Below are 24,412 nucleotides of genomic sequence, written 5' to 3' on the forward strand. Positions count from 1 at the left end.
GTGAAGGGAAATGTGAAATCCATTGAAAAGTGCTGAAAACATATAATTTTAAGCTTTCACCCTCTCATATTCTGAATCTGAAGCTTCATCCACTACAGTGATTCTAATTAGTTTGTCGAGAATGTCGCTTTTTTAATGGGACAAGCTGTAACACAGGCAAGCAGCCAATAGCAGCTGCTCTATTACAGTACTCAGCAAGCTACGAACTTGCCTAGCGCACATTGGTAATGTACAGCGGCTGTCGTTAATTATTGCGTTTAATTAAAACTCAGCAGGTGAGTGCCATTCGTGGACGAGGGTTGCAGGATGAGAGTGAATTTCAAAACAAACCATCCCCCGTGGGTGCCTTCCTGCTATCAGCGGTTCGCATCTTGCTAGTTTAATCTGAAAATATCCGCAACGAGTTCAAGCCTCAAGTTCTCGAGGCAAAGCGTAGAAATGAGATCAACCTTCCAGAATACTGAAAATTCCAGTTGATACTCGAGGCTGAAGACTCATTTTCATATGAATTAAGTCGGAATCAGAATGTTATCATGCTCCGATATTAATACTATGTCGAGAATCAATAATATTAATAGAGTTTATAATCTTATAGTGATCTCTACTTGGACATCAATATAAAATTAACAAGGAACCTTGGAGAATGTTCAAGACTTATAATAATTTAATTTTCAACATTTTACTGAGAGCTATTAAACTTCGATGCTCTGCAAACATTTGGAAGTAGTTTTTCCATCTTCTATCACGTCAATGCTAATAAAACTGTTTTCCAGTTGGCATTTTTGCAGGGGCTTTTGGCGTTTGTAGTAGCTATGATCGACAGTCTATTCTAATTCAAGCTCACAACACAATGACACAAAATTTGCAAAATTGAAGATTCGTTCGTGTGTAATATTCTGATTCACAGAAGTAGGGTTCCTACTGAATCCGTCTCCGAGAAGGAACATCTCAAGGAGCTCACAGAATCATAGCTCGTTCTTAAGCTGCCTTCAAGATAAAACAATCCGAGAGGAATAATTCCACAGGGATTGCTATCGAGAAAGGGAAACCCTTTCTGCTTTAAAAGTGACCTTTTCTATGCACTGCATTGGGCTCTTGATCTTGCTTATATCCGGTGTATCTTCTCCTTAACTAAGGCATTCCGCCGTTTACTTCTCTTAAGTATTCACCCCTAAGTCGGAATAATTGCTCGTATATCGTGGAGCTCTTAAGCCCTTCTTGCAGCCAGCGAATATTTAATTTGGAGGAGCTTGCGTGGAAGTCTCGTGTTAGAAATAGCAATGTATTTTAATCAGGAAATATACATTTACTGGGGCATGAAAAATATTGTTTACAAAAAATATTTTTACGGCTATATCTGTCCCAATTTCTTAATAAAAAGTCTCGCACTTGTTCCCAATTAAATTACAAAATAAGATGTCATCATTGATTCCAATGTAAAAATTTGAATCCACTCTAATTCACCACATGAATTTAAATTCATTGATCTTTTATAAGAATATACTCTTGTCAGGAATATAATTATGTACTTGGACTATTTAGTCAAGGCAATGAATGCTCAGAAAAGGGTATAGAGGGAAAATTTGGGAAGATAATTTTTGACCCCGAAGTTCTATTTAGGGTAGTAAGGAGTTGAATATATCAAAAGTTCCCACCCCTACCCACTGTGCTAAGGGGGTGGGGGTGGTTTAGAGGTACCATTTTTTGTTTCTCGCATAAAACTCAAAAACTATGTATCTTAAGGACTTGACTGTCATATAACAAATTGAAGCTTACATAATTTCCTACAATATTCATCGTACAATCGTCCTTTGTCAATTGGTCTATTGTTGCAAAAATGGAGATTTCACACTAAACACTAAAGCTGCTGAAAAAGATGTAGGGAAATTCATAAAAGTGTGAAATCATAGGCTACATCAAATTGATGAGAATTTAGTGCTCTATAAGCTTTTAATCAGTATGGATTTCTCCCATCTATTTTTGAAAAGTTATAAGGGCAAAAATGGAGAGAAAGTGGTGGCAAACGTGTTTTTTCAAAAATGTCACACCTTCAAGAGCGGATATCTCTAAATCTAGAGGAGATATAAAAACATTTGTACGATCAATTTGTTATATGTCAGTCAAGTCCTTGAGATACATTGTTTTTAAGTTTTATGCGAGAAACCAAAAAATGGTACCTTTAATTCACCTTTATTATTATTATTATTTTATTGATTTAATGATACAAAATTACTATGTAAAATAATTTGGGGAGAATCAACAGGCACAGCCATGGCTTACTTTAGATAAGTAGGCTGTGGCACAGCCCAAAACTGTTCCTCCCCCGAATTTTGATTCATTAAAATAGTCCAGAAAATAGGTTATGTTTTCTTCACTTTATAAAATTTTGTCTAATTTTCTCACCAAACACTTGAAACAATTATTTTTGAATTTAGAAAGATTAAGATCCGGATTGATAACAAAATGTCTTCTACTTAGCACTCAAAACGGTATCAAAAATAAATATTAATTTGAAATATTTTGTTCCGAAAATTAAAAAAATCTTCTCCACTAGAAGCACAGCTGTAAAATCTGAATTGGAATAATGTTTGTCAATCATCAGAGACAATATCTTTACTCTCTATGATATCACTGTGCATTGAGGAATATGAAAGAAATTCATAGTGTAATACCAGTTCATTTAATCTTTCCACCAATTACATATTATTTTCATTAACGCCTACTTTTTTTGATGAACCACTATAGATCGATCTCAGTTCTTTAATAATGGGATTGGATCCTCTTTTCACTCCCAAACCTACCCAAAAACACGCTCGTTAGTGAATTCTAGAACCTTATCGATACGTGTCCATTCTCAAAATAATGAGCTTTAATTTTTCAGAAAGAGAGTAAATTTCTTGTTTAATATTGAATTTATTTCATGTCTCTCTGAATCGTATTGGATGTATATGTGAATTCGAGTGGGAACTAAGATTAATTTGGGGACATTTAACTTATTAACTTCCACACGTTCCGTTGCGCCATCCAATTATTTGTCCTCTGTTTTTTTTGACGTTGGGAACTGTATCTTGATTGATGACACCTTAATTAAACTTCCATCTCTTTCCTCGCATCATCCATCCATTCACGCAAACAAACTTCAGACTTGACTCCTCTTAGTTTCTCATCATTCTTGCCTCAAGCCCTGATCTTACTTCTATTAGCAATTACGTTTCCAACACATGACAAATTTCGGACTGGACCAATCATTTATATATTATTTCCATCCAAAAAATACCAGAGAAGAAAATATATGCAATTCGCAATTATTACTCGTCTAGTGTGAAATATTTTATGAAGTATTCATACGTCTTCCCAAATCTGGAAAAACGTTTCTATAAGAAGAACGTTTAAATAAGAACTTAAATCATAATCACTAAATTCCTTTTGGACCTCAGTGACCGATATAGCCCATCAGATACTACTGTCAAAAATTGGAAATACTAATGAATAGGTATGATGATATTAAATACTAATGGGATGAATATAGTTATTTTCAAGTGTTATTAAACTACGAATTATGCTTTGTTATCTTTTAACAATGTCACACTTAAAAAAATGATTTACTCATGCACTGAACTGGATTGTTGTATTTGTGTTTATCGCTAGAATTGAAATAAAAAAAACTCCAATCAACATTAACTGATTCACAATAATCACAAATCAAAATTAAATGTATTTCATCTATTGTTAGAAAAAATTTCATCCTCTGTCGATAAAAACTGTTCAGTGGTGCCAACTATCAAGCTTGATTATTTATTTATAACTTGTCACCACTTTTATTGAAGACAATAATTGAAGTTCAGTAGGAAATGGATGATCAGTCGAGTAATCATTAATTGTAGACCTGTTACAATGTAGTAGGAAAGCAATGGATCATCGCTACAACAACAACCTTCCCATCTCCATCCATACAGTGAGTGAAGCGAAGTAGAAACAAGTAACAGTAAGTAAGGTATGCGACAATTATCGCTTGCAATAGGATAGAATTCTGTAATAGGCATGGCGCGGTCATTTGTAGTATCCATTCACAGATACCTGATACCCGGCTAGTCAATGATAATCTTCAAGAGCTCAATGATGGAGTCACATAGGTGGTGATGAGAGAGAAAGAGGGAGGATGGCAAAGTGGGTTTGAATGGCAACTGAGAGGAAGAGAGTGAGTGAGAGAGACAGAATGAGAGAGACAGAATGAGAGTGATAGAGTGAGATAGGTTGAGTGTGTGAGAGAGGTATAGTGTTTGAGAGAGAGAGAGAGTGTGAGAGTGACAGAGTGAGTGTGTTTGTGTATTAAAGAGGGGGGGAGCAAGAGTGAGAAGTCAGAATGAATGAAGAAGAAATCACAGTAGAGAAAAAGTGGAAGAGTAACAGAAGTCACCATAACTGGGAAGTCATAAAACAAGTCAAGCATGCTTTGAAGTATCAATCTCTCATTCAAGTACTCGCCTACATAAGTTTATCACCACCACTTGAAATCTATTAATGCTGCGGTGAAGATGAGAAAGAAATTTCAATAGATGTTTTACTGGTTGAGTAATATTTATAACATAGGTAGGATTATTACATAGTTTATGACTGATAAATTATTTACAAAATTGAAAAAATATAACAAAGGTTTAGGGTGCAGTACAAAATTTAGCTCATGTTAAACTACGATACATTTCCTTGAATATCAGTCAAGGAAATATATCAAGTATATTGATACTGTTGGTGATTTATCCAAGAGCGTTCCAATGATAGCCTACTAATCAGTAAGACGAGAAATTGAAAAGTCAGTGAAAACAAAAGTTCTTCCAATAAGATTCGAAAAGCATAACCCACTAGACTACAAATTTTCAGATATTTGAAAGCGGCTACTGATGACATAATGTCTTTTTTGGCGAGAGTGTACGCATCTTTACGTGCACATTTATTCATGCTAATGAATTCACCCCTGCATCTTCAATTGTGTAATATACGTACAAAGCTACAATTCAAGTAACATAGAATGATAATTCTATAAAGAATCAATTGCTACTCTTATCACTCTATACTTATATTATTGGATAACAGTTTTGACTAGAGGGTATCACAATCGATCTAAACCAACAGTGTAGTAATGATTTTCTTATTGGTCGTAACATTTCTGCTTTATTACTGATATCATGATAGCAAGAAGGAGCTTTGAGAAATGGCAAATTTATAGCATCAAGAAATTCTATTTCTCTATGTTTATAGTAAACAGTAAGCAGCGAGTTGTGATTCAACGCCAAATTACAAACTTGTAATAGATCGCCGACATAAATCGAAGCGATTCCAACTTCTAGGCGCTCACCTCTCTCGGAAAATTATTGCTTTTCTGATGACAAGAAGCAAGTTGGGCAACAACTTTATCGTAGCGCTTCATTGCTGGGCTGCAAGACAAGAGCTTCACGCAAAGTTGCATGCCAAACAACACTACGCATTCCTCTCATTGGAAAAGTCGATCCAAATTTTGAGCCTGGAGAAGAAGCCCAGTGTGATGGCTGAAAATAAAACTGGAAAAATAAAGAAATGATAATGAGCCGCGGAAGAAGACTACGAATTTTCCTGCTGAAAAAAGCTTCTTATCGCTTGTTGACCTAGATCCTTGAAAATATCAAGTTGAATGAGCTAGATGTTTCAACGTCAAAAAATCGTTTCCTTCTTCACTACACAAGTGATCTTGAATTAGGTGAAGATATCTAGAGGGAAAAAGGAATTAAACAAAAGCTTTTCTCTCACATACGTTTAAATGATACTATTTAAAAAATGTATTGATGAATTACACTAAGAATTAGTGTAAGAGGGAAGTGAAAAAGATGGGAGTTATTATGATGAACTGATGTTATTATGAGCAAGTATTATTACGAACTAGTATGATAAAAAGGTCTTATAATGTAAGCAAAATATGAAATGTTTGGGAGAGAGATAATGATGAAATCTGCATGTATATGTATTTTGCGGGAGGACGTTAACTCATTTTTTACATTTTGCTATGAACTAAACATTTCTATTCAGAAAACAAGCTGGGAAAATTTCTATTTAGGAAACAGGCTGTACTCCTTTAGTGAAATCGTACTTCGTAAGCTCTTATAGATACAGTCTAAATATCAATGGAACGAGTGTTCTCCAGGAAAGTTCCAGAAAAAAAACAAATTGAACAGATACGGTATTCTTCAACAATACGAATTTTCGTTATCACTAGCTTTTCAATTTCTCGTCTTTTGTGACAATGATATTTCATTACATTAAGAAATCAAAAATCTGAATCGAAGAATACCTTCAATCAGCCAGTTGCATGAAATCTATCGTGTCTCTAATCAATTGTGCAATAATCATGCAATTTAGTGATCAATCAGGACACTTGGTGGAAATTATTCTGATCAGAATCTGGATGCAAGTTCAGTTGAAATGTCCATTCCAATTGAGTGATGTATAATGAAATGCTTTCAAAAATAGTTCAACCGCAGTGCAGTACTTTTTATCGATGTATTTCTGTTCTCAGCTTAAGAATGGTGATGGCGAAACAATATTATTTAAATGAGAGTGGAAGCTCTCAGCAGGGTTAATTATTGGAAGAATGCGTGATAACTTTTAAAAATAGCTCTCGTTTCTGAATTTGATCGGCGAAAATTGTTGGAAAACATTTGGAGTGATATCGTGAGATAGGTATCATCCAGTTTGAATATCATTATTTTAAGGAATAGTATTTGTCTTACTTCGTTCTAAAGATTGCTATAACTTTCAACTTTAGCCGATTTCTCACCTATATTTTAAACACAGGTGTTTTGCCTACAAAATCTAGTTACTGTATATGTTTACCAAATCACTATCCTTCCTTCCTTCACTTTTATTTCAACTCAAAGGTTGGAATTACCTGGAATCTCTTAAAAACTATGTATACTCATGTGTAGTTTTAACCATATACTGTAATAATAATGATTCTTGCATGTGAAGTCTCACTTTTCTCCACAATATTGTGTCATTGTATGATACTGTGTCATTGAGTATGAGTATAAATGTGTCATTGAGTGTCATACTAAATGCTGGATATGAGCATAATTAATGAGAGCTGAAGCATCATCTGAATCTCAAGTTGTGTGCAATAATTAATCGGTTTTCATAAATTAGAATCGAGTCAGAATAGAATTTACTCCTCGAATTAATTTGTACCTTCAGCTAATGAGCTGTCACAGTTAATTATCGAAAATAATTGTGGTTTACTGAGTGAATATGATGGTGAACTAGTCAGTAATCGGATACAAACTCGATCAATATAATGGAAGCGAAGAGAGCTCGGACAACTGATTCTGTGGGGAGCTCAGCTGGTGGTTGGGGTCAGACTGGCTGGAGGCTGGAGGCGAGAATGGCCCAATTCTCGCTATTAATTCATTTCAGGCCACCCGTTGTGGCGGGGTAGGGAGGGTCATACTGACCATGGTGTCAGTTGATCAAAACTGGACATTGGCCAACCATGTACTCCCAGTGCTATTCCGTTGAATTAAAAGTGGCAATAAAATGAATGTAGAGATAACTTCAGAGCTTCCTCAAATCGATGTCTGATAGTGTTTTACTCTCCGTTTATTCTTTGCAGAGTTATCAATTTTCAAAGTTGTGGTATTCTTTTTGAATTACGGTGTATACTAATAAGAAATCACTTACCATGAGTCCGAATTAATTTGAATTTATTCAGCAAGTTTCAGTAAGTAAGTGAAAGAACTGCTTCCAATACAGGAACTGACATTTAAATCTGACAGTATATAGTATACTACATATACTAATCTCTACAATATTAAAATCTCACAGTTTATAGTATACTACATATACTATACAGTATATACAGTACTCTACTATACAGTAATCTCTACAGTAAGCTATAGTAAATAAATTGTGGAATTTGGCCAAAAACCGCCTACATTGGATGGTTGCAAAATTGTTGAAAAATGTTGAATTGTTTAATTGAAAAATGTTAGTAAGAATAATAATTAATTTGAGGAAAACTCGTGAATTTGATAATAAGAATCGAAGCGAATTGGGAACATCTCATATTGTTTCAACTGTAAGTATTTATTCCAATAATGCAAATTATTTGGATTTCCACACTTGAGAAATTTAACTTTTGAATGACAAATTTTGAACCTTCAAAAACGATTGCAACACTGTTCTAGAGACTGTGGTTTGTTATTATAATCCTCCATAAAAGTTATGGGTGGTATGGAATCGGAAGTTCCCACGAAATTTCATTCGGTTTATCTCCAAGTTGGTGCGATTACATGCTTGAAGTACTTTGAAGTTGGTAACGATACCTTGGAGATCTCTCGTATTTGCCCGAGCATGGAAGAACAACGATATTGCTCATGTGCTTTGACAATGTTGGGAGATGGGTCGCCTATAAACTAGAACTACTACCAGAAACTGAGCTCAAACTCACCGCTTCTGAACACACCATACACTGGGATGGCAGCTGGTAGGATGCTAGCCAGGGGTTAAGGGATCACAACCATCAAAGTACACTTTGTAGCATATTACACGCTGTCGTTTTGCATACAGAGAGGCTCAATTAATCACCAACTCCCTGATCATTACCACCAGCTTCAAAGCAAAATCCTCCCGACGTCAAACTATTCTGTCGATCTGAACATGATCACAATCATGCTGTAGGAATCTGTTGATCCCGAAGTAGATGACAAATTACTCAGAATGCACCGTATGAAACGCTATTCATTTTTAATGCAATTTCCATTCTTGCTGCAAAACGTCTGTTGTATTTACCAAGGTACCAAATACCCATGCATTCCGTATTCCGTATCAACGGAAAATTACTCCATCGGAGCGGATAATTGTTATCACGTACTCATAGATATTGTGATCCTCAATCTATAGTGAGACTCACGTTATAAAGTCAGCACCTGATTAACATTGGTTTGCTATCCTTACCTTTCATTAGACAAAGCATATAGCTCCATCCTTTTCTACTCCATGATTTTGCCAAATTGTTCGTTGACAATGAAAAACTATGTACCACAATTTTTCATCTCAATTAACTTATGAAAATTTATTATTAGATCATGAGAAGAGAAGAGATATATTTTCTTGACGAATAAAATATATTTGATCTTTATTATACAACAATAAATAATGATAATTATTATTAATGACTTGTATCACAGCTATCTACTATGGAAGGCGGTGGTAACAGAGAATTGGCAAATTGGTAGTCAACTGACTTTATTACGAGAATCTCACAATAGGTAGTTATTTAGTCATACAATTTAAATGAAGTCCCAAACCACGCCTACAAGTTGTCCCTTCTCCAGTCGGGGAACAGAGCAAAGGCAGCCAGGCGGCGGGCGAATCAATCAACCCTTTACTTCTACTCTTTTCAAGTCTAGTTGAAAGGCAGTGGCAGCCTCCCACGCTCTATCCTCATCCACTGATTGAAAGCAGTCAATCTGTCCCGTTGCCCACTCTCTGATTAACATTGATTTTACTTCTCTCTTCTTCAATTCTTCGCTGGTCGACTCCGTGTCCTTTTTCGTAATTATACAGCCATTCAAAGTGCTAGGCTCAACAGCTGGAGAATGCAGCTAATTAGAATGAAATGAATCCATTTCTTCCAATCAGCCTGGCTTTAAGGACTGGGTGGTAAACTACCGTACTGTACCCTACTCCTCAAATCTTGATGGAAATTTAGTCTGGAGCTCTCATTTTGATTTTTGAGTAGTTTTATCCCATTTCAGTAGAGAATTTTGTGGGATGATTGGTGTACCATTTTGGTTTTAGCACCACCGGCAACCAGAACCCTTCAAGCCTGCTGGAAGGAGGAAACTCAAAGAATAACAGTTTCTATTCCCTGAAAACAGCGGTTCAATAAGGATAAATACCTCTATCATTCCGAAAAAAATTTAGGATAAATTTTATAATTCTTAAAGAAAACTTGATTTAATTCACCACAATCAACATGCTTGTATTAATAGAATGGACAGACGTTAATGAAAAATGAAGATACTATGATTATTGAAGATATACTATTTTGAATTTCATTCGAATGAATAAATAATTAATAATAGTAATCACTTTGGATAGTTTATACATTCATGCGCGGAAGAAGTCAAGCGTGTTTGTACTCAAATTTATGTGTTTCTATGTTATTTCACATTATGTGAAATTTTAATATATAGATTAGCTAATACGAGCTTCAAATCTCCGAAGGTGGATGTGGCGTCATTCAACTTCTTGGTTTCTGCGCATATATGTCATCATCCCTTCTACAGTAGGTCTACATCCATGCGTCTGGAACGTGGAATTTTTAACAATAGATGAATATAGCCGGTGTAGCAAACGTGGGCAGTGAATCATGGTGTAGATTTATAGTGAGATTCATTTAAAATTGTCAGCATTCGTTATAAATATCAGCAATGACTCTAATCCAATTGATGCTGTCAGTTCAGAGTAAATCGAACCGTAGATTGGCCTAAATTACATTATCACAGTGATCAACAGTGTCAGTGATAAAAAACGATAGTGTGATATTAAACTTTAGGCGAAGTGAGATATTAGATGTCTGAATAACATACCGATTCCTTGGCCGGGCCTGGAATGAGATCGTCTTCACGGAAGTTCTCTGATGGGGTTGATTGGAATTATCACTGTAAATGAAATTTCTAAAGATAAAAAGAGCTTTTAAATGAGTGATTGAGATAGAACCAGTGAGCACGATCGCTATACTACGCAACTTTATTCATTTGGTTCCATGCCGTGCTATCGCCACTATGAAGGGGAATTGCTCACGGATCAATGAAACTTAGCTCTACTACAACTCTTGCTTCTCAGTACCTAGGAAACGAGAAGTCAGAGCTTACAGAATTACTGAGTTTTTGGGATGAATCATTTCAACAAAACAGTGATTCTATTTCTGGCTTCCATCAGTAGAATATCAATTACTATCACAAGTTCAAAGTTTTGAGCTCATTATAAACAGCTTCAACTGCGCAAAAGTCAAAGATTTAATTGGACATTGGAAAATACACCATGGAAAATGTGTAAGCTTGAATTAAAGATTAATAGATAGTTTCTTCTTGATAACTGAGATTTGGAAGATTTGTATCTCTTCTGCTGAGTATGTGTGTGCTGTAGCCTATTATAGTCCAAACAAAATTATTTCCGACTTGGAGGAATATGCGAAGCAGAAAATGGAGGGAGATCAGCCAATTACAGTGATGAATAGTCAAGGAAAGAAGCGCAGTTGCCAATTGGTCGATTAGACTCAGTCAACTTTTAGACTCAGAAACTACCTATGCGTATATACTGAGTGGGTGAAAGTCCGAGAACGGCTTAATATCTCATACACAAAGGTAATTTGACGGTGGGTGTGATTGGGGATCCTACTAAAATTGAAAATACTACTTTACTATGACTTCAAAAACCTGGTCCGCCATCTTCGATCCGCCATATTGAAAGCTTCTTTGTTTTTTTAAATAGGAAGGTGATCAGGCGATACATGATTTCGATAAGGAATTTTAAGAAAAAATGAATGGCGAAAACTGCGAATCGATATCTCAAACCGTTGCGAAGATATTCACATTATTAATCAATACTATTCAAAGCAGAAAGGGAAGAAAAAAGTACCTATGAGAACGGCTTAGTGTCTCATGTGAAATGTGATTTCGAGGTGGGTGTGGTTGGGGATCCAACTCGAATTAAAAATACTACTCTACTATGTCTTCAAAAATCTGGTCCGCCATATTGGATCCGCCATTTTGAATGCAACTATATTTTTTTAAATAGGAAGGTGGTCATGCGAGACATGATTTTAATACGGAATTTCAAGGCAAAACGAATGGCGAAAACCGCAAATCGATATCTCAAACAGTTTCGAAGATATTCACATTATTAATCAATACCATTACATCAGAAATGAAATAGAAAAGTGGTTGTCAAAGTTAATTTGATTAATAAAAGAAATCTGTTCATCATTTGTAAGCTTATATGTATCACTAATAATTTGAGATCAGAAAATGTGTAACAATTTTTTCCCAGCGATTTAAGGCTGCATTATGCAACTGCATTGTGCAACAGTTTGCAAAAGAGGTGAGGAATGCTGCTCAAAAGGATGTAGGCCTAATGAAAATTGTGGTTTAGATCATTTATTGTTGAATAGATTCAATTTTATTGTATTGTGATTTTCGATTAAAACGTTTTTATAAAAAACAATTACAACTGCTTATAAAATCATTGAAAATTAAGTGTTCGATATTTTTTCTTATTCTGTAATATTAAATTTAAAAAATATATAAACTAATTTTTTTGTAATGTAGTAGGTACTATTTATATTGTTATTTTTGATGTTTAGCATGAGATAATTAAAACTCATTCATCTTTTCCCAATACGCCTACAAAACTGTAACAAACTCACTTGCAATAGTTAGTTATTTACAGTGAATTGTGGCAAATTAACTGAGTCAACACAAGCACAACACATCCTCACAAAGAAGGGGCGACTAATTTATTTGTTGACCGCTACTCTGCCACCCACATCTCAAGTAATGGGGCTCTCAGATTCCAAGAATGAAGAAACGTAGTGCAGAGCAGCATGAAAGCATCCCTTACTAATGAAACAGGCACTCGCACTTTGTCACCCCTCTCGGCAGCAACCATAGAGTATGGACCCTCTCATGGTTGGACCATTACCATTGCCCGCACCTGGTCGGTCGGTCAACTCCACTAATGAGCTCCCTGCATCACAGTCCTCCGCTCTGCTCTCACCGCTAACAAAGCTACATAAAAATAAACAGCCCTTGCTGATACAGTAGCAACAATTCAAGCAGAATCATCAGCTATGTACTTTATGATGCTACTGTAATTCAAGCATGATAAATTGTGTAGAAATGTGTTCTGGTGGTAATGGTTTACTAAAATGGAAATCATTAGTTATTATTATTAGACGAGAATCCAAATAAATGCTGTAATTCACCCCGAAGACTTCTACTACTGCAAATATTGACAACAGGGTAGATGGAAATTCGATGAGCGCTACTATTCAAAAATGATATATTTCCATCTGCAAAGCATTAGTATTGTATGATACCCTTAGTACATGAACAGATTTTCATGAAATTAAAAATATTTGAAACCCTTAGAATTCATTCAATCAATCTTGCTTCAAATCTTATAAGTTCATAGATATGGAATTTTCCAGATCTCAATATTTAATTAAGTCCATATTTATTGTTGATTTAATAAATTTGCACTTGGAATTTTCTAAATAAGTGGTTACTCATGCTTTTTAATAAACAAGTTTTATTAATTGGAGTACAACTTCAAATGCTGTGCAATACCTAGTTTAAAAGTAATATCAAATTATAAGGCATAATTTAAAGTATCTTAATAATTTCGGAGCGAATTATTTGTGCTCAAATTAGTTATATTTCTAAATACACCATCACATAATTATAAAATCATTAATTTGAAGTTTTTAAATGAGTCAAATTTTGTTGAATTGCTTCCAATCCAGTAAGGATGAAAGTGAGACAAATCTGATACGGGATTTAACAAGGTGTTTTATTAATAGAACAAAGGTTTAAAGGTTTAGAACCTTGAAAGGCATGTCCATGTTTAGATTAGACTTATTTGATGAAGAATTAAATCATAAACGAATGAATAAGGATTGGTATGACTAGGAATTACAAGTCTTTAGTACAGTTCTCAGAGATACTTGGAAAGGCAGTAAAAGCCTATTTTTTCGTGAAATGGTACCGTATTAAAATTGTAGGGGTGTACAGAAGGGGGCTCCTAGTGAACAAAATTCCTTTTAAATAAATAAAAATATATAAATTTGCAAGATGATTATTATTTATAGATGGGGATTCAACAGCAATATTGTCCATGTTTCTAGTCGCACTTTAATGCTCTACAGTCTTATTCATATTGAAGGGCATTTCAAGTTTTGACAAAAAAATTAATTTTATAAAAACAACACAGTTGTTTTTCAATCAAAAACTTCAATCGAATTCAAGAATGATTATTTCATAACCGAGATGATCAAATTGAAGGGCAACCAACGAGAAAATAATAAAACCACATTGAAGAAATACTATTTTAATACAAAACATACAACAGAGCATAGTTTCCTCATTTTCAAGTTGTATCAGAGAATTTTCTGGTAACCAATACCAACGCAAGTCAGCTCAACTTTATTGACACCCAGCCTCAATTGATTGTCATCTTCGTCGAACTCATCTTTGGCTGCATCTCGATATGGCTCCAGTTGAAACATCAGACCAAAGAACTCTCTCAGATGCTGAAGAAACTTTATTCTGAAACAAATAAATAGAACAATTATTCAGAAATTCTAGTTGAGTTGTTTTATGATTCATGCATGAAACTACGAATGTCATGATTTTTACCGTATGCAAAACTAAGATGATTTAGTTTTTATTTTAAAATTTTTAAATATATTTTTGTTCATGTACTTATTTATTCAGTGAAAATACTTTTTATCCACCAGAACGATTTGAAATACAGAAAATAAATATTCAATTATCTCAAAATTATGATAAACTTTCTTTATAAATACAGAGATAAATTTTTGACTTTGAACATTTGTAGGATTTGGTACAGTTTCTACGAGAAAGATTTCATGGAGCAAACAATAATTATTATCACATTGATATTAAATTCAAACTAACAAACTATTAAACACAAAAACTTTCTTACTTATGTTGTTTGGTTGCACAAAGTGAAATTAGGTTAAATCACGAGTCACCTAAGCAAAAATGATACAGCCAACAATCCAACTTTGACTAGTTTAGGTCAAAAACCTATTGCTAAATAGCTAAATTTGTTCTAGATTGTAATTGGAATGATATAAGTACAGAAAAAATAATTACTTGACTAGCGTGCGTGAGATTGTTTTTAATATCAAAACAAAATTTTACAAGACTTAACCTATTTTGGACTATGTGTTACGTTATTTAAATTTGGGAGAGGAATAGCATGAGGTTACCTTATTTTTCCTCTCCCGATCATTTCGATAATGTACTTATTGTATAAATAAATAAAGAATATTAGGTGGAAAAAACTTGTCGACTTAAAGTGAATCAATTTTATGTTCTTCCAAGAACTTTATTATTTATTAATTCAATAACATAATAAAACTGACGGTAATCCTTGAAATTTCGCTTAACTAAACCAAGCTAAGAAGAATCAAGGAAGCTAAACTATAGAATAGCTAAAGCTATATAACAACTGGTTGATAAAATTGTGAGGACTAAAATACTAAACTGAAGCACCAAGAATGAGAATAAAACTATAAAATGCTCAACGTTTAACATAATTATTTTCACGTTGATCGTTTTCAATGTTTAACATATTTTTACTCACTCACTCAAACCATAGAGGTAAACAAAAGATAGGATAAGAAGGTATCCCATGGTATAGGACGTTTATGCTCCAAATTTCACTGTTAACTCATCCGATAGTCCTAGTTGTTTTTCGTGAAACTATGTGGCGCTAGTAGGCTAGCTACACACACATCGATTTTTGTTCGTACGATATTTTGCCGTTCTTATACATTTTATTAGATTAAGCAGATGATGTTTGTCAAGTTCCGTTTAATCTGATAGAATTCATAAGGACGGCAAAATATCGTACGAACAAAAATCGGTGTGTGTGTGCAGGGCTGTAGTCACTCATACTGTGCCGTTCTTACTACTCTCACCCCAACAAAACAGTAATAATATACAGTTTAGACGACGGTAATCGGCTTGAGTTAACAAAAATCGGCTTGAAAATTGAAACATAAACGACCTATACCATGGGACATCTTTTTACTTTCCTTGCCCTATTACCTACCATAGGTAAGGAAAGTATTGCTTTCCAAAAAAATTAAGGTACCCTAATTTCAAGTTTTCTATACGTTTCAAGGTCCCCTGAGTCCAAAAACATGATTTTTGGGTGTTGGTCTGTGTGTGTGTATGTGTGTATGTCTGTGAACACGATAACTCCATTCCTAATCAACCGATTGACTTGAAATTTTAAACTTAAGGTCCTTATACCATGAGGATCCGCCAATAAAAAATTCAATAAATTCAATTCAAGATGGCGGAAAAAAATGGCGAATAATCACAACAAAACCATGTTTTTCACGGTTTTCTCGAAAACGGCTCTAACGATTTTCTTCAAATTTATACCATAGATAGCTATTTATAAGCCCTATCAACTGACACGAGTCTCATTTCTGGGAAAATTGCAGGAGCTCCGTAATATTCTTGAGAAAAATGGCGGATAATCACTAAAAAACCATGTTTTTCACGGTTTCTCGAAAACGGCTCCAACGATATCCTTCAAATTTACACCATGGATAGCTATTTATAAGCCCTATCAACTGACATAAGTCTCATTTCTGGGAAAATTGCAGGAGCTCCATAATATTCTTGAGAAAAATGGCGGATGATTACTAAAAAACCATGTTTTTCACGATTTTCTCAAAAATGACTTGACCGATTTTTTTCAAATTCATACCCTGTACAGTTATTTATCAGCTATATCAACTGGCATGAGTCTCCTTTCTGGGAAACTAATGGGGGGTCCACCCCATCCTTGAGAAATGTACTTTGTAACCTCCTTCTCGTGCTGAGATAGGTAGGTAGAGCAGTTCATAAAAGGAACACATAGTCGAGATATTTCATCAGTAGAACAGCTGTTTTGACGACTTTTAGAAAAATCATCGAATTTCACAATTTACACAAAGGAAAAAGTACTCTGAAAACAATATTATATATACACATATACAGTTATTGTCTGATCGTAGTTTCAAATATGTTGCCGCAAATCGTCATTATGTTATTCCCCTAAATTATTCTCGTTTAAGAATGGGGCTTACAGTTCAATGAGCAAGGAAAGTTGTGTGAGTGTACCACACCAGATTTTTATGCTATCTTTTCTCTATACTCAAACTCTCTGATTGAAAGAAGACACTCGATTTGATTTGGATGATACTCACGTGTATGGTGTCAACGGGCCCATGACACACTTGGACACATCTTTGGATGTGAGCGCCATGTAGAGGCAGGCGAGTGATTGGAACGCCGAATCCACACAGCCGCCGCACGAGATCTCATCGAGCAGCGCATGCGCAGCACTGCGACCAATGTCCTCTGGCACCGAGTGACTTTGTGCCGCACTGTCCGACACTGAATCACTTGTGAAAATCACTCCGTCGGTCGTTTCTGCGTACAAACTGCCACCGAATCCTGTCCAACAAATTAGTGTTAGTACCGCTTTTTTAAATGTCTAAATAGAAGTAATATTGTTAAATCAAATCAAATTGTTCTTTATTCGCCATTGCATTTATACAGTATAAATAGTGTCATGGTGTCATGATCAAATTAAATAATAGTTCACAATAATCAATTGAGAAGTTCTTAAAATGAGTACGGGCTGATTGAAATTAAATGTCCTTCCAATTGTATTGTACAGCTTGTTGATAGTTTATTTATTGATTGACCAAAAAACAAGTTGCAAATATGTATCATAGCATTATAACAAAGATTAAAATATTATAACATATCTTAGTTGATTGTGATAAGATAATGTAAAAATTGTTAATTGTGGACCTTTCACATTTTTTCAAATGGGTTATTTTTTAGAATATGTTATTTATCAATATTAGAGAGAAAGGAACAGTTTTGGGCTGGAAACGGTTGATTCTAGGCCCTTCATATTATTTTTTTCACAGAATAAGTGATGGGTTATTTTTTGGAATATGTTATGTATCAATATTAAGGAGAGAAACAGTTTTGGGCTGAGCCTGACCCAAACATTTCATCACTTGTGCCTGTACCAATACTTGGATTAAAGCGTCACAAATGAAAATTTTCACTTCAAATGTTTCAATTAATAAATATGAAAATATCTTAAAATATATTTTTATTTTATTTAAGAAAATAAAAATATGTACACGTAATAGAAAATATGACATGTAAGTTTTAAAGATAATGTCTTCTGAATCATTTTCTGAAATGGGGGTGTTTCTGAAATAAGGCCTGAGTGTTCTGAAATATTGAAAAGGTTTCAACTTAAATAAAACGAAAGTTTAAAATAAGCAATAGGAGTCATAACATCAGTGAAAGCCATTATGATTTGAATATTATGTTTCAAATTATTCTATCAATACTGCATTAATCGATGTTATCGAAATTCACCCTTATTCAAAGCAATAGATTTTTCTGTAAAGTTATTCTCGTCCATATATTTAGGATTTGTTTTGTTAAACAAAATACGATGCTTTTAGTTTAATTTTGTACATTAAACAGTATTCACCATCATTCTTTTTTCACAACAGTTTACACTTTTTTCCTATTGAATTTAGAAAAATGAAATAGAATTGATTTAAATAAAGAGGAATAAATTTGAGTTTGAATAGGGCACAAAATGTGATAAAACAATAAAGTTGAAAATTTTATGAGATAGAAAGTTCATTTTCAAATAAAAATTGCGAAACCTCTTCAAAAATGTTGGTAAATATTTTTCTATTGAATTTAGAAAAATGAAATAGAATAGATTTAAATAAAGAGGAATAAATTTGAGTTTGAATAGGTCACAAAATGTGATGAAACAATAAAGTTAAATATTTTATGAGCTAGAAAGTTCATCTTCAAATAAAAATTGCGAAACCTCTTCAAAAATATTCATCAACATTTTGAGAAGAGTACAATGAAATATGATTTATGATTTTCTAATTCCTAATTCTAATGGTACATTTACTTGAATAGTTAGTCACCTGGCGATTTTCCAGCAGCCTGTCCCTTGAGATGGTCGACGGTGAAGAATACATCTGGAATGAAGTTGAGGAAGACTCCTTTGGCTGACTCGACCATCCTGTTGGCCAGAGCGGGGGAGACCCTCAATGCAAACATTGTTCCTCGAACCTTCTTCACCTTTCCCCAGTCCTTCAACTGAAAAATTTGACAGTATTTCCCAACATTATAAATCTATAGATTTGGCCCTTCAGGCGAGTTTTCATGGTAGGTTAGTCACATAAGATGCGTCAACCTTCGATAGACTAAGGTGGAAAAGTTGTGATTAGCATTAGACATGTGAATATGCATATAAAAAGTTATTAGCGATACAATAAAAACAATTAGCCTTGGCCCGGTTTCTTCAAGCTCGGTGAAGACGACATTTGTACATGGTCAAATAGGTGACATTTTACAACGAGTACATTAAAATATGATTTCTATGGCAATAGTGGCAAACCCTGCGATGTTTCGGAGGGGCAAAAAGAGAAAACCCAAGAGACCTGAGATGGGTGAAACTCCAGGCACAAATGTGGTCAAGAGGCTGAGTGAAGGGTGGCCGGGCGCCCTAGAGGTAACTTGGCCACCCCTTCCTCAGCGGTAGGACCTTCAAAGTAGGCCAGGAGTGGAACTCACGTAGGTCACGTTGACTAATCAGTCTGAAGAGACTGCCAAGCATATCACACTGGATTGTAACAAGCAACCGGGTGATGAATGGGATGTTAGTATAGGGAAAACTCCTTGTTCTTGTAAAGGACATAGGTATTGGTTTGCCTAACCAACATACTACTTGGGAGCACAATAAGCTTCGGTTGACGTGTGGGGTTCTTTGAACCTTTGGATTCTTGAATCCGTCCCTTCAAAAACAATAAACAATGATAGCTTATCTCTTTTCTGTCTAGGGCTACTTGTAATATAAATATAAAGAAAATGAGAATCTCAGTACCCTTTTCTTTAAAAAATATTTTATCACAACATGCCATTTTCAAGTGGCACTTGAAAATGGCATAAATGTCCGAAACATGTTGTGATAAAATATTTAAAAAAGGGTACTGAGATTTTCATTTTCTTTATATTTATAATGATAGCTTAGTCTGATAAGATGCGTCAAACTTTGATAGACTAAGGTGGAAAAGTTGTGATTAGCATTAGACATGTGAATATGCATATAAAAAGTTATTAGAGATACAATAAAAACAATTAGCCTTAGCCCGGTTTCTTCAAGCTCGGTCAAGACGACATTTGTGCATGGTCAAATAGGGGACATTTTACAATGAGTACATTAAAATATGATTTCTATGGCACTAGTAACTATCGATAACTCTAGTTCACTCCTGTAAAACGTACCCAGTTTGATCGTGTTTAAATGTCTTGACCGAGCTTGGTAAAACCGGACATTAGAATTTTAAACAAAAATTAATCAAATAACTCTTTGGTTTGCTTTCTTAGATGACGATATCATCCAGCTTATCTCTACTTTCTAAATTTATATTATTTCGAGAATATATTTTCAATTTCTGTAACCGGACTAACTTTGAATAAAAACGACGTCTTTTGAAAGCAATAGTTTTTAAAACAATTGGAGATAACATACTGTGGACTAACTTTATTCACAGTTTACAACAATCAAAAGGTGTGATATTTTTTAAACTTGAATTAAGATACTTGATTCATCAGAAGTCCATAATTTATTTATTTACAAAAATGCATACAGGTATTGGAACAACAGGTATTATAGCCCAAAACTGTTCCTGATTCAATTTTATATTCTATGCGATCATGGCATGATTCGATTATCCAAATTTAAACATATCTTAGGCTAATGAAATTAATATGAGCCTACCTGTATGGGTTTGAGCTGTTTTATTGAAGGACATACTAAGTGTATCTCTCCACCACCCAGTGGCTCGACGCCCCTCTTCTTAATAGTCAATTCAAGACCTGGATCGATTACCATGAACCTCCTGAGCACGGGTAAAGCGCCATGCTTAAATGAGTCCACCGAAGGATCTTTCTGTTGTAAAAACAAATATATTAGTACAAAGAATCTCTCTAGTTTTCACTCAAGACTCAGAATAATGCATTGATACCAATAATGATTATGACTAGTCATGCTAGGGAAAAATAAGATAATTTTAGTATTGGAGTAAAATTACAAGAAATAGTACGGATACTGCTGGAATTCAGTTGAGATTTCTTTGCCATTGATTTTGGGGCTTTCTATTTGTATGTATATTATACGAAAATATCACAGCACAAACTACTACTACGTACATCACAATATTTTGCTGCTGCACTACACATTATATTTGAGTTGTTCGAACCAAGTAGTTGAACCAAAATTGGGTATAATCGAGGAGACGTACTCACAATAATAAAACAAGAAACTTGGGCATTCAAAGATTATACCAAGATGAGAAAACCAGGGAAGTGTTACGAATCAAATGTACACATTGCAGCAAAAATTTTAAAGTTGGCATAATTGTAAGGTTTCGTTTTCCAACATCTCCTATTGTAGACAGTTGTAAATCTAAACATCCCGGTATTTCTGATACGAAATTGTTTTTTTTTTTTATCAAATACAACTCAATCATGTTATATTGACCAACAAAAATATATCTTTCCATGATTTAATAATACATTTTAGTAATTGATATGAGATATTCTGGTAGGTCATTATACTTCTACATAGTATACAAATTGTTGGCAACGGTGAAACATTGGCCTCTGAGCCATCGGCTTTGTCTAATGAAAGGATAGCGACCCAATGATAATTAGGTGCTGTCTTTATAACGTGCATCTTACTATAGAATTAAAGACTAAAACATTGTTGAAATGCTTGCCTGGTTGCAAGTGACGCCTCGAAGAACAATATTGAGAGGTTTTTTGCAGAAAGGTGCTAGCGCCATTAGTACTTCCAAATAGTAACCAATTCCCCGCAACTTGCAGCACTCGTGAGATAGAGTTCCTCCAATCAGAGCACCAGGAGAAAACGAGAATGCTGTTCCAGTTTCGCTAACTTCAAGCCAAGTGCCATTCGTTAGCTTGTCCAGCAAACGAAGAAGATTTGCTTCATATTCTGAAAAAAAGTTTCAAATCAAATGAAAACTAAAATATAGTGTCATAACTGATAACTTGATCCACATTTTCAACATCACTGATTTTGAGGAGAATAGCCTACTACAGTATTTCAGTCCAATCACTACCTCCGTAAACTTTGTTCACAGAGCAAGACGACTTTGTTCGGCTACAGAAGTACAAGTAGCTTAGTAATTTTAATAATTTCCAATATTTACATTGTTGGCCAGTACATTCATGGATGTTCGTGTCATTTTTATGTTAACATGAATAATTATATCAGGAGCTATAAAACAAATGTTCATAACAATGGTCAACAGACCACCCAATAAAATGATCAAATGATGGCAGTGTTGAAGATCATGAGTATTATGATTAAAGAAATCGTCTATTTAATGTAGACCACTGTCAATCAGCACGGGGAAACAGTCCCTCTCTCTTGACAGACGACAGCGTCGTTATTTTATATGATATCACGTAGTATCCTCTTCTGTAGCAGCAGAACGTCTCTGGCATTTGACGAATGGCCCCAGATCAGGATACAATACAGGGTTTGACTAGCAAAAACTGCATGGTATTGTATCAACAAGTGGAGATATATCACCCTTCATAGTTTCTTACACACTCCAAGGATGAGTGGCTCCCATGCCAACTTTGAACTGCCAAATCCAAGGAGAGTAACTGGAATATGATTATGATTTGTGCTGCCAAGAGTGCACATCAATTTGTGGGTTTCTTCTTCATTGAGAAGAAGCTTGATTGCAGCAAACCAGTCTCTTGCTTCCAAGAAGAGTGTCTGCGCTCTTGTCCTTGCTTCTGTGGGGCCACTACCTTTAGCAACAATGAACAATTAATTGTGGTATTGTTTGCAAAAAGCAGGATTGAATTCTGCTATATTATATCATTTATCATGATCAGAAAAAGCATAGGATCAAGCACCGGTCCTTTTGGTAAACCATGAGGCACATGCTTCTCTCTTGAGGTGACCCCCATTAACGTCGAGCGCTTAGCTCTAGGGACAAACTAATTCCGCTAGATCGCTCCAGCTGTACTATTCACTTGCTGCCCGAACATAGCAGGCGCAAAACCGTGCTTTAAAGGTACACATACCAGCGGCTATTATTGTGTCTATGAAAGAAGTTTAAGCATCAACTTTATTCATCAAGAACAGCGCTACAAGTTGCTATGAATTTGAAGTCTATAGAACAAACATTGAATGTGAAAAAGGAGTTTAAAATGCATAAAAATTTAATTTTTTTTTAGATTTTCAAAAACAAAGTTGACGTAATTTTTTCTATACTGAAGAGGAGACTTGCATATTTTTCTCATTTTTTTCTGACCAGTAGTTTTTGTAGGGTATGTGTACCATATGCCTCAAAAAAGTGACTTTTGAAGCCCTATTGTTAGCTAACAGAAACAGATAAAATTATTTCAATTGCATAGATTATGTTCTAAGAACCTGTCCAATAGATAAGAAAAAGAAAAAAAAATTGAAAAAAATTATTGAATGCACAACCTTAAATAAACAAATACGGTTCATCAGGTAATCAGCTGCCATGCCCCATGCTCTGCCCAGGAAGCCTATTTATAGACTTATACTTCCTGGTGATTTGGATACCACCTTTACAAGACTTTAATGAGTTCATACGTTTTTTAAATCTGACCAAATCCCAATATTACGTCTCATTTTATATTTGGAATTGAGTGATCCATGGTCTATTGGATAGAGTGCTTGCATAGCAGCATAGATATCCCGGGTTCAAACCCTCTCATTACCAAACGTTTTTTGACCAGATCACTCCCGTGTTATCGGATGAGCACGTTAAACTGTCAGTCTCAGCTGAAGTATGACAGTCGTAAGGCCCATTGACGGCTTAAATTATATATTCAGGCGGTGGGACCTTCCCGCAAGGGACTCCCCACCAACAAAAGCCATACAAATTTACATTTTCTCACTATATTTGGAATTTTTGAATACTGTATATGGATTCAGAATGATCATAATTATCTTGTATTTTATTTATGTATTGAGGTTGACCTTTTCTCTATTAATAGGCTTGATCCCAATGTTGGATGCAGAAGGATTCCAAGCATCATTTAAAATGGAAAGTTTTGCATGGAAAAAATGTAATAAACTCACCAGTTAAACCAGGATTATCTTCTTTTGCTCTAATCTGTGTTATTTTGATTGGTTTTCCGCTGACAACAGAAAGTATCAATCTCTGTCTCATATACTGACTACCTTTGAACTCAAGGACATTTTTACCAACCATTGTGATGATATCACTTAGTTTGCAAAATATCTAAATTTTAATTATTATATACTTGTAAATTAAACACACATTATTTACATCAAAGTAAAAGACAAGGCATTACAACATAACCAAAAAATGTACTTAACCTAAAAACCATGTGCATGTGCATGACTTTACTCCACTGCCATCATAATATTCACTTGTTTTGTAAAATTTATAAGTTGTAAAATTATTAACTCGATT

General features: G+C 34.7%; 2 protein-coding genes across 3 annotated transcripts in view; both read right to left on the reverse strand.

The window, feature by feature from the left end:
* Positions 1-10,780, reverse strand: part of LOC111045499 (cilia- and flagella-associated protein 100-like) — a 44,830-nt gene extending 34,050 nt beyond the window's left edge. For both annotated transcript variants that reach the window (XM_022330935.2, XM_039427908.1), the window contains exon 1: positions 10,617-10,780. The gene's annotated coding sequence lies outside the window, so the exon portion shown is untranslated. The remainder of the gene's footprint in view (positions 1-10,616) is intronic.
* A 3,340-nt stretch (positions 10,781-14,120) lies between these two features.
* LOC111045507 (probable RNA 3'-terminal phosphate cyclase-like protein) lies at positions 14,121-24,355 on the reverse strand. The gene is made up of 6 exons (XM_039427914.1): positions 24,055-24,355; positions 21,680-21,915; positions 20,680-20,850; positions 18,821-18,995; positions 17,042-17,291; positions 14,121-14,354 (listed from the first exon to the last, which is right to left on the reverse strand). Exons 1-6 carry the CDS (start codon positions 24,185-24,187, stop codon positions 14,186-14,188), a joined length of 1,134 nt encoding a protein of 377 aa, XP_039283848.1. The 5' UTR covers positions 24,188-24,355; the 3' UTR covers positions 14,121-14,185.
* Positions 24,356-24,412: the final 57 nt, after the last annotated feature.

This window comes from Nilaparvata lugens, chromosome 5 (assembly GCF_014356525.2).
Source record: "Nilaparvata lugens isolate BPH chromosome 5, ASM1435652v1, whole genome shotgun sequence".
Taxonomy (NCBI): domain Eukaryota; kingdom Metazoa; phylum Arthropoda; class Insecta; order Hemiptera; family Delphacidae; genus Nilaparvata; species Nilaparvata lugens.